Below are 14,735 nucleotides of genomic sequence, written 5' to 3'. Positions count from 1 at the left end.
CTATAACTGTCTCCATGTTGAATGATCCAGTTGCCATACCAGGTGGTCATACATCCAGAATGCTCTCAATGGCGCACCTATAAAAGTTGGCAAGGGTATTTGCTGTCGTGCCAAATTTCCTCAGCTGCTTGTTGGGCCTTTGTAACTAGTGCGTCCATATGAAGAGTCCAAGAAAACTTGTTGTGGATGACCACTCCCAGGAGCTTGACAATCTCCACTCGTTGCACCTCCTGCTGTTAATGTGTGGGGGGGCTTTGAGTAACATCCCACCCAAAGTCAATTAGTTCCTTGGTTTTGCCAGCATTGAGAGCAAGGTTATTCACAGTGCGTCATCTTTCCACGTCTTCCACCTCCTGTCTGTAGTCTGTTTCGTCGCCACCTGAGATTCGACTATGGTGGTGTCATCAGCGAACTTGTAAATAGCATTATTCTGATATTTGGCGACACAGTCATGGGTATACAGTGAGGACAGTAGAGAGCTGAGTACACACCCCTGGGAGGCTCCATTGTTGAGTGTTAGTGAGGATGAAATATTGTCCCCAATCTTCACCGACTGTGGTCTGAGGACCCAGTTGCAGAGAGTGGGGCTTAGTCCGAGATCACAAAGTTTAGTAAATCAGTCTCAAGGGGATAATAGTGTTGAAGGCTGAACTGTAGTCAATGAGTAGGATTCTTACGCAGCTGTTCTTGGTGTCAAAATGTTCTAGGGAAGAGTGAAGAGCAAGTGATATGGCATCTGACGTGGATTGGCTAGTCTGATTGGCAAATTGGAATGGGTCAAGAGTAGTGGCTAAAAAAACCTAGCTGCTGCTTTATTTAAAGCAGGGACAATGGTTGGCCATGATTCACTACTTATTTTGCAAAATTAAGTACAACACAGCAAGAGAGTGGATTGGAAAACATATTTCCGTCTCTGGAAGATTGTTTGTGATCAAAATCACAGGAAGAGAATGGTTTTGATATTCAAAGACCAGCATGTGGCAGAAGTTAGTTTGTGGTGTACCTCTGGTTGCAGAGGGTAGGCAGCATTGCTGGGCTCCCTGTTAAATCTGAGGCAGAGTTAACAGTGAGACCAGCTACTTTATGGAGACTGAATACAGCCATCTTTATCTTCCAGTCAATAAGTGAGGCCTGTATGTATTCCAAGGGTGACCTGCATGTTAACGGTCTCTCAAGTTGGTGTATAGAATCAATTCCAGGGTGTGGCACAGTCAACAAACATGCAGCACAAATTGGGATCATTGCATCATCAAAGCATGGAAACCAAACAGTTAGAAGGTCACAGAACAGAGCCATAGCCCCGACTGTGTTGGGGACCCAATGGCCAGTCTTGTTTTAGGTACTGCTCAAGTGTGACACACATGACATGGATTAGAGAAACCCTTTTCGGCAATGTGATGTGTGGCATTGTAGGAAATGGTAATCAAATTCAAGAGCAATGCATAAATTTGCATTGTTTCCTCTCTCTTGGTAGCACTGGTGTGCTCAAACTTCAACCCCAAAGTAATTCAATGCTTCCCTGGTGAGGGTTTATTTTTAAAACTAGAACCCCGCCCCCCCAATTTGGCCCAACAAGTCCACACCGATCCTCCAAAAGAGCATCCCACCTGGACCCATCCTTTCTACTGTATCAATCACTGTAATCCTACATTTCCCTTGGTTAATCTACCTAACCTCCACATCCCTGGACACTACAGGCAATTTAACAAGGCTAATCCACCTAACCTGCATAGCTTTGGATTGTGGGAGGAAACCCACACACACTGGGTGAAAGTTTGTGTGAAATTTGCCTGAGGCTGGAATGGAAGCTGGGTCCCTATTGCAGAGACAGCAGTATTAACCACTGAGCCACTGTGCCATATCTCCTCCCTCCCCATCAACATGGAGATCCCACATTCTGCAGCAAGTTTATTTTGATGGAATATATTTAAATAACAAGCTGAAAAGAGATGCAAGCAGTCATGTATTCCACTGAGCACCGGAACATCAATCAAACCATAAACTGAAGGAATATCTAAAAGACGTTATAAATTATCGGAAGCATTAAAGCTAAAGTTGAAACAACAATAGCAATGGAAAATACAACCATTAGCACATAAAATTGCCAAATGATCATCAGAACATGATTCATGATCACCAAACATGGTTTCTGATCATTTTTATCCGACATAAAAAGTTAATAATGTTCTCAATTCAAGGTGTGTGGAGCTACAGGTAAGATACAAGATACCAAGACACAAGACAGACTTTTGGTCCATTGAGCCTGACCTACCTTTCATTCAGATCATGTCTGATTGAATGGTCATCTTAGATCTATTTTTCTCCCTCTTCTCCAAAATTCCTGTTAATCAAAAATCTGTTCTACTCAGTCTTGATTACACCCAACTATTCTGCCACCCTGCTCTCAAGAGAATTCCAAAGACTTAAGAAAATCATCTCCATCCTAAATGGAATAGACATGTGCAGCCTCTTTCTGGTTCCAACCTCCACCGGCGCTGCCCCCCCCCCCCCCCGCCACCCCAAACGAGGGCATACACCCCTCAGCATTCTTTGTCCGGGCCCCCAGAATTGTAGATGTTTCAATTATACCTTTTCTCATTGTTCTAAACTCCCAGGAACACAGGTCTCACTTGCTCAACTCTTCCTTGGTAGACAACAGTTTCACCTTTGGAATCATTCCAAAGTATATCTCTTGCGAGGCAAGACAATCATGACAATAAATACACTTCGAGGTGTGGTCTCATACATTTTCTCTCCCAGTGTAGCAAGAGGTCTCTACTTTCATATTCCAATGCAGCTCAATATTTCAGCTGCCTTCCTAATTACTTGCTATAACTTTTGTGATTCACATACATCCAGATTTCTATGTACTGCAACATTCAGAATCTCTCTCCATTTAAATCCTGCTTTTCTATTCTTTCTTTCGAAGTGGTCTTTTCCACATTATACCATATTTTCCCTATTCCTATATATCACTATGCAGATCCTTTGTACTCTCAAAACTTGCTTTCCTCCCAATCTTTCTGTCTGCACAGTTGACTGCAGGCAGTCCCTTCATCCAAATCATTACAAAAACAATTTATTATCCGAACGGTTTGTGAATGAGACAAATCTCCTGGAATTTTCTCCAGCAATGTATTCTCATAATTGCGGTCGTCTAAGTAGAATTCGTAAATCTAAAATTGACTAAATATTTATTGCAGCAGTAACAGACAATCATGGCTTTTCCCAGTATTTAACTGTACAGATGTCCAAACAGGACATTCGCATTAATTTGGCATAACAATATTTATACTGGAGGATAAATTACTCTGACAAAAACCATCAAAATATAAATACACAATTAATAAATTATGCATAAAGCAACAGGTTATACTTCAGTCTTATCTTGCACATGACAAAAAAGTAAAGGCATTCCATGGAAGCTTTATCAGATAAATCTGACAATAAGGAGATATTAAGACGAGAAGACTGGAACGTCAGAGGGAATAACAGAGACCAGGATCTAGTCAGCTGATGGCATTGCTTAGTGGCAGGGTGAAGCTCTTCAGGAGTTAGCAAGAGACCAAAATGGAAGAAATGCAAAGATATTCGGACTGGAGTAGGCTACACATATAGGGAGGGCTGTCATGATTTGGATTTGCTGGTGTTGGACTGGGGTGTACAAAGTCAAATATCACACATCAGGTTATAGTCCAACAGGTTTATTCACAAGCATGAGCTTTCAGAGCGCTGCTCCTTCATCATCTGGTGAAGGAGCAGTCCTCCAAAAGGTAGTGCTTCCAAATAAACCTGTTGGACCATAACCTGGTGTTATGTGATCTTTCACCAGATAGGGAGGGGTGATTTCAGGGATCATCATGCAGCATAAACCATAACACTTTTAATTAGGAGGTCACAACAGTCAATATTAGGGTGGCATCAATATCTATACCTGAATTGTAGTGTTGCCCCCTTCCAGTAGAGCAATTGCAAGTAGGATACTTTCATGAAAGACCCGGTCACTGGTGGCATTCATGATGAGGTCTATGACTAGGTCTGATGCTCCTTCTTTGTCCAAGTGACATTGTACTTCTGCAAGGCTCATTTCACCTCTGCTCAGTGTGCCCGGTCCTGCACCACTTCCTGAAATATGTACAACACAGTATCAAAAACAAAGCACAGAAAAGATTGACAGTTTATCAACAACAACTTTAGAGTTACTGTGTTTTGGGAAATTGGCAAGTTTTAATCTTTCATTTGTGAACAGAAAAGTCAGTGCTTTTGCAATGATCCACTGAAGAGTTGTTGCAACCTATTACACATGCCGAAGAATATCCTATTCAGATCCTATTCAGAGATCCGTGCAAACAAACAAACATCTTGGAATGCTTTTTTAAAAATATTATATATGATACCCTGGACATATTTAGTACATTGATACTGGAATATTAATTCAATTCCTCCAAAGCCATACACAAAATGCATAAAGCTATCTTTCCAAAAAAGGAGCATTAAAGGGCTACACTACAAATTTACAACGGCACTTTCGACAGGTGGAGGTCACAACAGGTGGAGAAAACATTGGCACAACGTTCAGATCTCAGAAGAGTCAAGCACCTGAAAGGGGAACCAAAGCAATTCAGAGAGAAGAAATTCTTTCCCTCTCTCCCAGCCTGAACAGTGGTTAGCACTGCTGCCTCACAGCACCAGGGACCTGAGTTCAATTCCAGCCTGCCTGTGTTGTTTGCACATTCTCCCAGTGTCTGCGTGGGTTTCCTCCGAATCAGTTTCCTCCCACAGTCCAAAGATGCATAGGTTAGGTAGACTGTCCATGCTAAATCGCCCATAATCTCCAAGTGTGCAGGCTAGGTAGATCAGCCATGGGAAATGCAGGGTTTCAGGGATAGGGTGGGTCCGGGTAGAATGCACTTTGGAGGATCGGTGTGGACTCGATGGGCCAAATGATTCTAATTAAATCACCCCAATTCTACTTGGATTCCACAAGGATTTTCCCAATCCACAAATCAATGCCACATTTACCAGGCATGTGCAGTACCTCACAGAAGCTGAAAATACCATCTAGGTTTTCCACAAACTGCCACATATCCTGTTTAATCTCTACTCCACTCTTTTCCCCGACTTGCCAACAATGCTATGTTATCAGCCCTAAACTTCATTGTAGACTTGGCTCAACACTGTACTGTATATGTCACAATGGTGTCCCATTAATCATTGTAGTCTGGTGCTAGTAGCTTTTGCTCTTTGTCAAACACCTCGGCATTAATTTGAGGCTAGCCAGCTTGAAAAGCCAAGTCAGATCAGTTGTCAGACAGAGCATCATCACAGCCCTGTACCAAGAGGCCCTCCTTCACAGGCCGAGCTGACTAAATATTCCTATCGGCGTTACTCATGGTGGGGTTGGATAGTCTAATTTCAAGAGGTGAAGGCCGGTTCAATCAGCCATCTCAAAGACAACTTTGGTCAATTAATAAAACAAGGGATTGCTGCCAAACAACTCTATGCAAATTAAGTTTTGACAATTTCTGGAAGGTAGAAAATTTATCTGTCAGTAAGCCGCCCCATCAGGTTCTCTGGGTCTAACTTCCAACCCTTGACTCAGCTCAGGGAACCACATCATTATTGCTGCAGTTTACAGGGTCCTGAACTCTAACCTGGAAATCTGATATCATTTAAACAAATGGGGAGAACAATGTTCTAAACGGATGCACTTAAAACCAAAGAGAATATAATCCAAAAAATGTTGTTAATTTTAAACCCAAAGCCATTTTTACTCACAACAAACTACCCTTGAGCCTGTTCCAGTATTCAAAATGATCATTGCTGATCTGTACGCCAATTTCATTGAGCTGACTAGGCTCCTTGTTCCACAGCATGTTTGCCGGTCAAAAACCTATCAACCCCAATTTTGAAATTTTCAAATGACCCTCGCCTTCAGCAACCTTTTAGGGACAAATCTCAGATTCCTACTTTCTTTCTTACAGCATCCCCAGATGCTCGAAATTTCAGGTTAAACTATCAATGCTGTACTTCCCTGTCAAAGCAAACTATTGTTTTTTTTCCATCATCCACAGCAGTGTTACGAACGCAAGTCCCTTTAAGGGTCAAGCAAAAGATTGTCTAAGCTAATGAGAACACCTGTCTGGAGCAGGCAGGATTTGAACCCAAGCCTCCTGGTCTAGAGATAGGGACATTACCACTGCACCTCCAATGATCAAGCAGAATGACTCCAGCGTCGATTCAGACCAGGCAAGGCTCAGTGGACTTCCTACTTGGTTAGAAAGAAGCTGATGGCTCCTGTGGCACAGTGGAGGAGAAATGCGGCTTGGATTCAGGTCCTACCTGCTCTGAATGTGCATCCTGACATTTCTGACCAGCTTAACTAAAAAGAGGAGCTGGGTTCTCTTTGTTATTGTCACACTGCCCTGGACAGTAAATTTGTGCATTTCTTGAGTGGAGAGAGATTTGGCTGTGGCTTTTCCCAAAATTAGACGAAGAGAGAGATGAGTTCTCAGGTCCCCAGTGGAGGCTCCACAACGCAAAAGTCTTCCCGCTTTCCACCAGTGACCTGATTGGAGGGCATCGCGCACAGCAGCACTGTGCAAGGGTTTCACAGTCTCCCAGCCCAAATGTTTATTCTGTGGAGTCGGCAGTATACATTGGTCATGGGAGAATTTGTTCCTTTTTTAGCTATTTAAACAACTTGCTAATCTTTGTTCAGTAGCACTTCATTCCCCATTTCCTGTGTTGAGGGGGCTGGGCATGTTAAAAGACCTCCATGGGGGCCTCCACCTGGGCTGAGCTAAAATTTGTCACGAAAATGTCCAGGCAGGGAGTTGTTTCTAGAATGCCTGGCCTTCTTTTGCAGCTATATCTGTGCCCACATGTCACCAACATCCTCAAAATCAGAGAGCAGGGAGACATTTCTCCCTCCAACTCCATTTTGATTTCATCCCCTGCTTGGTTTCCTCTCTTCTTTCATTTTTGGTACTGTTACACTGCCCCTGGTGAGCAGTGTTTGCAGTTATTACTTGATTGGATGACTTTGTTAATTCGACAGTCAATTTCGGAAAACAAAAGGAGATATTCTACCAACGATGCCCAATGGGGCAGCGTGACTAAATTGGTGATTGGATGCTTTGATTAATTAGTTGTAATTAGTAGAATACATCATTGACATCCTGCAGGAAGAATAATCGAAGTGCTGACCTGAGCAAAGATTGAAATTTATGCAATGCAAAATTGAAATTTTGTTCCTGCTTCATGTTTCTAATTGCAAAAAGAAATACTAATAGATTTTTTTTTCCAAATAATACATCTGGATTCTTACCCATTAGGGGTTGATTCCTGGATAGGAAGGGGATACAGACAGAAAAGGAGAAACTGGTTTTTGATCTAAGCCATTGAATTATAATAAAACCCTTGTAAATCACGGAACATCTTTTGATGCTTAATTTGATACATGTTTAACAGACAGATATCTAATCTGAAACACCAAGTAGAGGAATGCTCAATCGTCTACAGTCCAAGAGACACAAGTCTAGTCTTTGCAACTTATCTTTTAATTCATTTAGCTTCAGTATAGTTCTGAAAATATAAACAGTCACTAGTAGCATGGAACTTGAATACTGATGAAAAGAGAAACATACTGAAGTCCATATGAAGAATTTAAACAGCAAGGCATTCGACAAAGCTCCCCATGGGAGACTGGTGAGCAAGGTTAGATCTTATGGAATACAAGGAGAACTAGCCATTTGGATACAGAATTGGCTCAAAGATAGAAGACAGAGAGTGGTGGTGGAAGGTTGATTTTCCAGACTGGAGGCCTGTGACCAGTGGAGTGCCATAAGGATCAGCACTGGTCCATTACTTCTCGTCATTTACATAAATGATTTGGATGAGAGCAGAAGAGGTATAGTTAGTATGTTTGCAGATGACACCAAAATTGAAGGTGTAGTGGACAGCAAAGATTACAACAGGATCTTGATCAGATGGGCTGAAAAGTTGGCAGAGTGCTGCATTTTGGGAAAGCAAATCTTAGCAGGACATGCACACTTAATGGTAAGGCTCTGGGAGTGTTGCTGAACAAGACGACCTTGGAGAGCAAGTTCATAGATCCATGAAAGTGGAGTCGCATGTAGATAGGATAGTGGAGGCGGCATTTGGTATGCTTTCCTTTATTGGTCAAAGTATTGAGTACAGGAGTTGGGAGGTCATGTTGCAGCTGTACAGGACATTGGTTAGGCCACTGTTGGAATATTGCATGCAATTCTGATCTCCTTCCTATCGGAAAGATATTGTGCAACTTGAAAGGGTTCAGAATAGATTTCCAAGGATGTTGCCAGGGTTGGAGGATTTGAGCTGTTGGGAAAGGTTGAACAGGCTGGGGCTGTTTTCCCTGGAGCGCGGAGGCTGAGGAGTGACCTTACCGAGGTTTATAAAATCATGAGGGGCATGGATAGGATAAATAGACAAAGTCTTTTCCCTGGGGTCAGGGAGTCCAGAACTAGAGGGCATAGGTTTAGGATGAGAGGGGAAAGATATAAAAGAGACCTAAGGGGATAACCTTTTCACGCAGATGGTGGTACATGTATGGAATGAGCTGCCAGAGGATGTGGTGGAGGCTAGTACAATTGCAACATTTAAGAGGCATTTGGATGGGTATATGAATAGAAAGGGTTTGGAGGGGTATGGGCCAGATGCTGGCAGGTGGGACTGGATTGGATTGGGATATCTGGTCGGCATGGACGGGTTGGACCAAAGGGTCTGTTTCCATCTGTATGACTCTATCTTGCATTTATCAGGACGAATTTTAAACCTTCACAACAATACAGACTACAAAAGAGGCAAAAAAGGTGCTGGTCAACTGTACTGTGTTGAAGCATTAAATTGGAGAAGCAAAAGGAAACCCTGGGCTACCCACATTCCTGAGCAACTCAAATGTCAAATTCTGAAGGTACTTCAAGCAATAAAATCTTACAAACACCATCACAAATTATAATGCTCAAAGAAACTGATGTACATCAACTGTCATCATCAATGCCTTCTCCTCCATAGATCACACAGGAATCCTACTAATCAACTGGATACAAAATTGGTTGACGGTAGGGTGATGGTGGTGGTACAAAATGATTTTTCAGACTAGAGGTCTGCGACCAGTGCTTTGCCACAACAATCAGTACTGGGTCCAGTGTTATTCATCATTTATATAAATGATTTGGATGAGACTATGGGGAGACATGATTAGTAGGTTTGTGAATGACTCCAAAGTTGGTGGTATAGTGGACAGTGAATAAAGGTATTTAAGATTACAACAGGATCTTGATGAACTAGGCCAGTAGGCCAAGGAATGACAGATGGAATTTAATTCAGATAAATACAATGTGGTGCATCTTGGTAAGACAAACCAGGGCAGGATTTACACAGTTAATGGTATGGCTCTGAAGGAATGTGTCGAACAGATAGACCCAAGGGTGCAGGTACATAGTTCCTTGAAAGTGGCATCACAGGGTGGAAAACGCAGCATTTGGCACACTTGCCTTTCTCAGTCAGAGCAGTGAATATAGGAGTTGGGATGTCGTGTCATGGTTGCACAAAACATTGGTGCGGCCACATTTGGAATACAGTGTACAATTCCGGTCACCCGGGTGGAAAAAGAATTTACAGGGATGTTACTGAGACAGAAAGCTTGAGTTTAAAGGAGAGCAAGGATGGGCCGGGACTTTTCGCCCCCTGGAGTGGAGGAGGCTGAGGAGTGACCTTGTGGGAGTTTATAAAATAATAAGGTGAATAGCCAAGATCTTCTCTCCAGGGTAGGGGAATCCAAAACCAGAGGGTATAGGTTTAACATGAGAGGGGAAAGATTTAAAAAGGAACCTAAACCTTTTTCACAGAGTGGTGCATATATAGAATGAACTGAGAGAGAAAAATGGTAGAGGGCTGTACAATTACAACATTTGAGACACATTTGGACAGGTACATGAATAGGAAAGGTTTAGAGGAATATGGGCCAAAACAAGCAAATGGGACTAGTTCCGTTGGGAAAACTGGTGCACATGGCCAAGTTGGGCTGATGAGGCTGTTCCTGTACTATATGACTCTGATTCTAAATAACAGCGAAATGTGGATGGGTGTCTAGCTTGATCTTAATTACCGAGAATGTTGCACAAATTCCCAGCTTTAATTCACTCACCACCCTCCCATTAAATTCCACCTATAAACAACTCTGTCAACTCATGCCTACATATTACTACTACATGAAAATTCATAGAATGAGTGAACTGCCTAATATTTTCCCATGAAAGCACTTATGGATGTCTGCCAATTATTCCATGGAGTCATATGACTGTATTTCATCACTCTGTCTGTGTAAACACTCACAAACATTTGTGTAGTGCGAGTGAGTGTCTTGTATGGGCCGATTATGCAAGAGGTTGTTTCAGGAACAAAAATCTGAATTGCAAGTGTTCTACACATTATGGTCGAGTTGCTCTTGAATCTTGCTCCTATATAACCATTGCCCCATTCAAGACAGAATGCACGCTATCTTTTTCTTAATTTTTCACAGGATATGGGCTTTGTTAGCTGGACAAGCACATGTTATTCATCCCCAAATACCCTTGAAAAGGCAATGGCGAGCTGCCTTCTTGAGCTACTGCATTCCATATGTGTGGTGACACCCATAAAAGACAGCAGTCCCAGAACTTTGACCCAGTGACAATGAAGGTGTGACACCTTCGAATAGTGTGTGTGGCACGAAGAGAATTCGCACATACTGGTGTTTCCTAGTATCGGTTGCCATTGTCTTTCTACGTGGGAGAAGTCACGAGTATGGAAGGGGCCCTATCCTTAGGGAGCTCCAATGAGTAGACAGCACATCAAGTATGATCAATACAACTACTTGGTTTAAAGTCTGAAGATATATTCAAGCAATGCACAAGAGAGGACTTAATCTGTTGGTTTACCCCTACATCTGAGAACCTGCCTGAGAATGTAAAATCTGCGCTGGGCCTTGTATTAATGAAAATCAATTCAAATTCTAGCACATTGAGACAGTAAGTTTACGTCAGCTTTATCGTGAAGCCTTGAAGTTCATTCAACTACCTACTCTATCTCCATACCTCTGCAATTTTAAAATTTATCTTCAAATTTGGCTCGTTCCTTCTTGAAAGCCATTACTGAATGTTTTAGCTATAATTTAAATCGAGAAAAACTGCAGAACCCTGCAATACAAAAAGGTGCTTTGTGAACGAAACACCAAGTTAGCTCACGGGTGCAGCAGATAATCAGAAAGGCTAATGGAATATTACTCATTATTTCAAGGGGTTTGGAGTCTAAGAGCAGGGAAGCCTTACAGCAACTCTACAGGCACTGGTGAGACCACATCTGGAATATTGTGAGCAGTTTAGGTCCCCTTAGTTCAGAAAAGATGGGTTCACTAAGGTGATCCTTGCTATGTAGGGATTGTCCTATCTGCAAAAAGGTTAAACAGGTCTGGAACTCTACTCACTAGAGTTTGGAAGAATAAAAGATGAACTCATTGAAACATGTAGGATCCTGAAGGGGCTCGGCAGGGTAAATGCTACGAGGAGGTTCCCCCTTGTGACAGTGTCGAGGACCAGAGGGCATAGTCTCAGAATTGAGGGACACCAATTTAAGAGATGAGGGGGAATTTCGTCTCTCAGAGGATCACGTGTCTTTGCAACTCTGTACCACAGAGAGCTGTGGGAGCAGAGTCTTTGCGTAGAGTTAAGACTGAGATAGATTCTTGATCAGCAAGAGAATCAAAAGGTTATGGCAAAACCTAACAGTGTGGACATGAGCAAGGGCAGATCGGACATGATCCCACTGAATGGCAGAGAAGGCTGAAGGGGACAAACAACCTATTCCTGCTCCTAGTTCTCATTGTGTTAACTTTATCAGGAAGCATGTGTTCCAAATTCTAACCATAGCTCTTGAAAGATCATTTCCTCACATCACCCATTCTTCAATACTTTTCCTCTGATTCTTGCAAATTTTATTTGCATTTCTCCGTACATTCCATTCCCGCTGGAAGTCTACAAATATTTTACTCACTGGTTAGTTCACTTCCAAGTTTCATGTAAACCGCAAATTGCAAAACTGAGTCCTGCACCCCCAAGTCATTATTGTCCACTTCTGAGCATTTACTGGCGGTTTTCATCAATATTCTGGAAAATTTTATACAAGCTGCATCATAAAACAACCTCTCCCCTGGTTAAACTGTCCAGTTTCCATCTAGTCAATACAGATAAAAGTTTGCATTACAGCTTTCAGGTTTCAATAGATGTTCCCAGGTATAAAAGCAGGTATAAATGTTAGTGCAAGTTCGTCAATCACATTGACAGCAGGACAGAAATTTCATTCACTGTTTCTTTCAATCGGATTCAATAATCATTTCTTAATGCTCCTTTTCCATCGAATCACTGATGTACTTACTGTGCTAGACCTGTGTCAGCCTATAATTTTACAATATCTAATTGCAAGCAAATTATTGCTAAGCATTATTTGTAAGCTGTCTGCTTTTAGGGTTAACCTGATGATTACTATCTATCTAAAAGGCAACTCCTAAAATTCAGGTTAAACCTGACAAAAGCCAAGAATGCAATGTCAGCATGTTGCAGCTCTGGTGTGACACATTTGTTATTTTTGCCTTTTAATGTAGTGTGCACATCCTCTCTCAAATTCTAAATGTCACCACTTTCTGTGCTGCAGTTGAAGCCTGGCACATCCACTAGGACCTCCATGCAATTAAGAGTGAGCATTGATGGATTTAATAACTTCTGCTATGCTGTTAATCAACAGCTGTTTTAGTTCAAGTTACAAGGAGCCTCCTAATGGAGTAGAAATGAATGGCCTGGAGTCACAGTGCAACTTCAGCATTTGTTTATTGGAGTAAACAATAATAGGTTGCAGTTGACTCTCAGCCTAACAGGAGGAGAAGCTGATGCACCTACAAACTGCTGATTCAATACTTATGAAAGTGGAACAAGCTCTTGGAGGGTGGGTGCAGGGAGAAGGTGTTGAAGAAACAGCTACAGACGCACCAACTCCTATCAATGTTTCATTTCTTTCGAGACAGTTATAAATTTTAATCACCACTTAAATCCACCTTTCAAAATGATCCAATGACGCGACTTTTGACTATGGGCATTGCGGCTTAACGTGTGACCAGAGAAATTATGTTTTTATTTTCTGAGCAGAATTCAAGAAATCTTGAAATCTTAAAATCCCAAAAGCCAAATTCTTTGCTGCACAGTTTCAATACTGTCCGTAGTTGGAATGAGTTTCACACCACTGCACAGGGAGTCTGAGGACAGATGCATTTCAGGTAATGCTAGGAAAGATAATATAAAGAAGGAACAGAAGACAAGATCAGTGGGGTTAAAAGAATCAGAGTGGGAGGAGGCTATTTGCAGAGCATTGAATAGCTGTTCGAGAGTGGTAAATTCCATGCAATATGGTTTAAGTTACTGTAGTTATTTTTGTACCCCATTAGTTAGATGTCGCAAACTCCCTTGGTAACCTGACCAAAGACAGCTGCTGATTACTGGCAGAACAGAAGCTGTTGAATCCATCGGTGGTTTGCTTTAATTACTTGGAGATCCACGCCAAGGCTTCAAGTACAGCATAGAGACTGGTGACATTTGTAACCTGAGGTGGCTTCCCCCTGTGGTAATTTTAAAAATGTGTACACAGTTTTCTGAGGTAAGCCGAGGAGCAGGGACCAGCTTGGCCTTGGCTTTGCACAGCACATTTGCAAACAGCAGGCTATCCGATGTTATTTCGGCTACGATATAGCAATCAGTCTGGGTTCAATTAAATGACTGGGTGTTGGCAATAAGTGGTGCTGAGGAATAAGCTTGTTAAGTGTGCCTTATCTGCACATTTTAAAAGCTTGTTGGTCTGGCTTCAAGTCTCTATTTTTCTGTTGCACTTGGTTTAATAATGCTCCACACTCAATAACTGCAAAGTATTCATCCAGTTTGGCTGTGCTACTTAAGCTTGAGCTAGGGACTCCGATGACTTCTGGTCAGGTTGATGCCAAACCAAGTCAGGGCGTTAGCCAGCTACACCCAAGTTTCATCAGAAGCTATCGAAACAAAAAAAAAGGATGTGATATTCACCATTAACCCCTCAACTTTGAGGACACATCCAACTAATGGAAGTAGCTTTAAACTTAACAGAACCCAACACTCAGGAGGGGAAATTCTCTCTGAAGAGTAGTGCTGGACGTCTCAATTTCACAACAATTTCAAGAAAAATTTGCTCAGTATCCTTTGACTACTGATGAAAAAGGCACAGGTTTTCAGACTCTACAGTTTTGCATCAAATTATTACAATCAAGAACAGCCCGGACAGAAAACGAGCCGCAGTACCTGCTCAGACAAAACGACACAAAAGTAGGTCAAAACAGACCCAATCAGAAAAGTAAGTTCAGGCGTGTTCAATGGGCTGCTGTCAAGAGTTAGCTGCAGAAATTCCCTCAGTACTCATAGGGGAAAAGCAAAAACAGAAAGTGAATTCAATGAGGTTTCATGGACATCTCACAGGCAAGTCTAAGGTAGCCACCAAATACATTCCAATTATACCTGGGCTACCACATAAGAATTCAGGCATTAAAATGCAGACTGGCTGTCGAATATAACTTTGTGTGGTTTTATTAAAAAAAATCCTGTGGCCCACTTGTAATCTGCCACAAAACTGGGAGCCCAATC

General features: G+C 42.1%; 1 protein-coding gene across 1 annotated transcript in view; it reads right to left on the bottom strand.

The window, feature by feature from the left end:
• Positions 1–14,735, bottom strand: part of LOC122559178 (inositol 1,4,5-trisphosphate-gated calcium channel ITPR1) — a 205,366-nt gene that overhangs the window by 91,778 nt on the left and 98,853 nt on the right. The window contains exon 22 of the mRNA XM_043708559.2: positions 3,935–4,125. Coding sequence (XP_043564494.2) covers positions 3,935–4,125 — 191 coding nt within the window. The remainder of the gene's footprint in view (positions 1–3,934; positions 4,126–14,735) is intronic.

The sequence above is a fragment of the Chiloscyllium plagiosum genome, unplaced genomic scaffold (assembly GCF_037043375.1).
Source record: "Chiloscyllium plagiosum isolate Xiang-an unplaced genomic scaffold, Cpla_swu_hap1 HiC_scaffold_14, whole genome shotgun sequence".
Classification (NCBI taxonomy): domain Eukaryota; kingdom Metazoa; phylum Chordata; class Chondrichthyes; order Orectolobiformes; family Hemiscylliidae; genus Chiloscyllium; species Chiloscyllium plagiosum.
The sequence above is the reverse complement of the archived record's forward strand: the minus strand, read 5'-3'. Positions and strand labels throughout refer to the sequence as shown.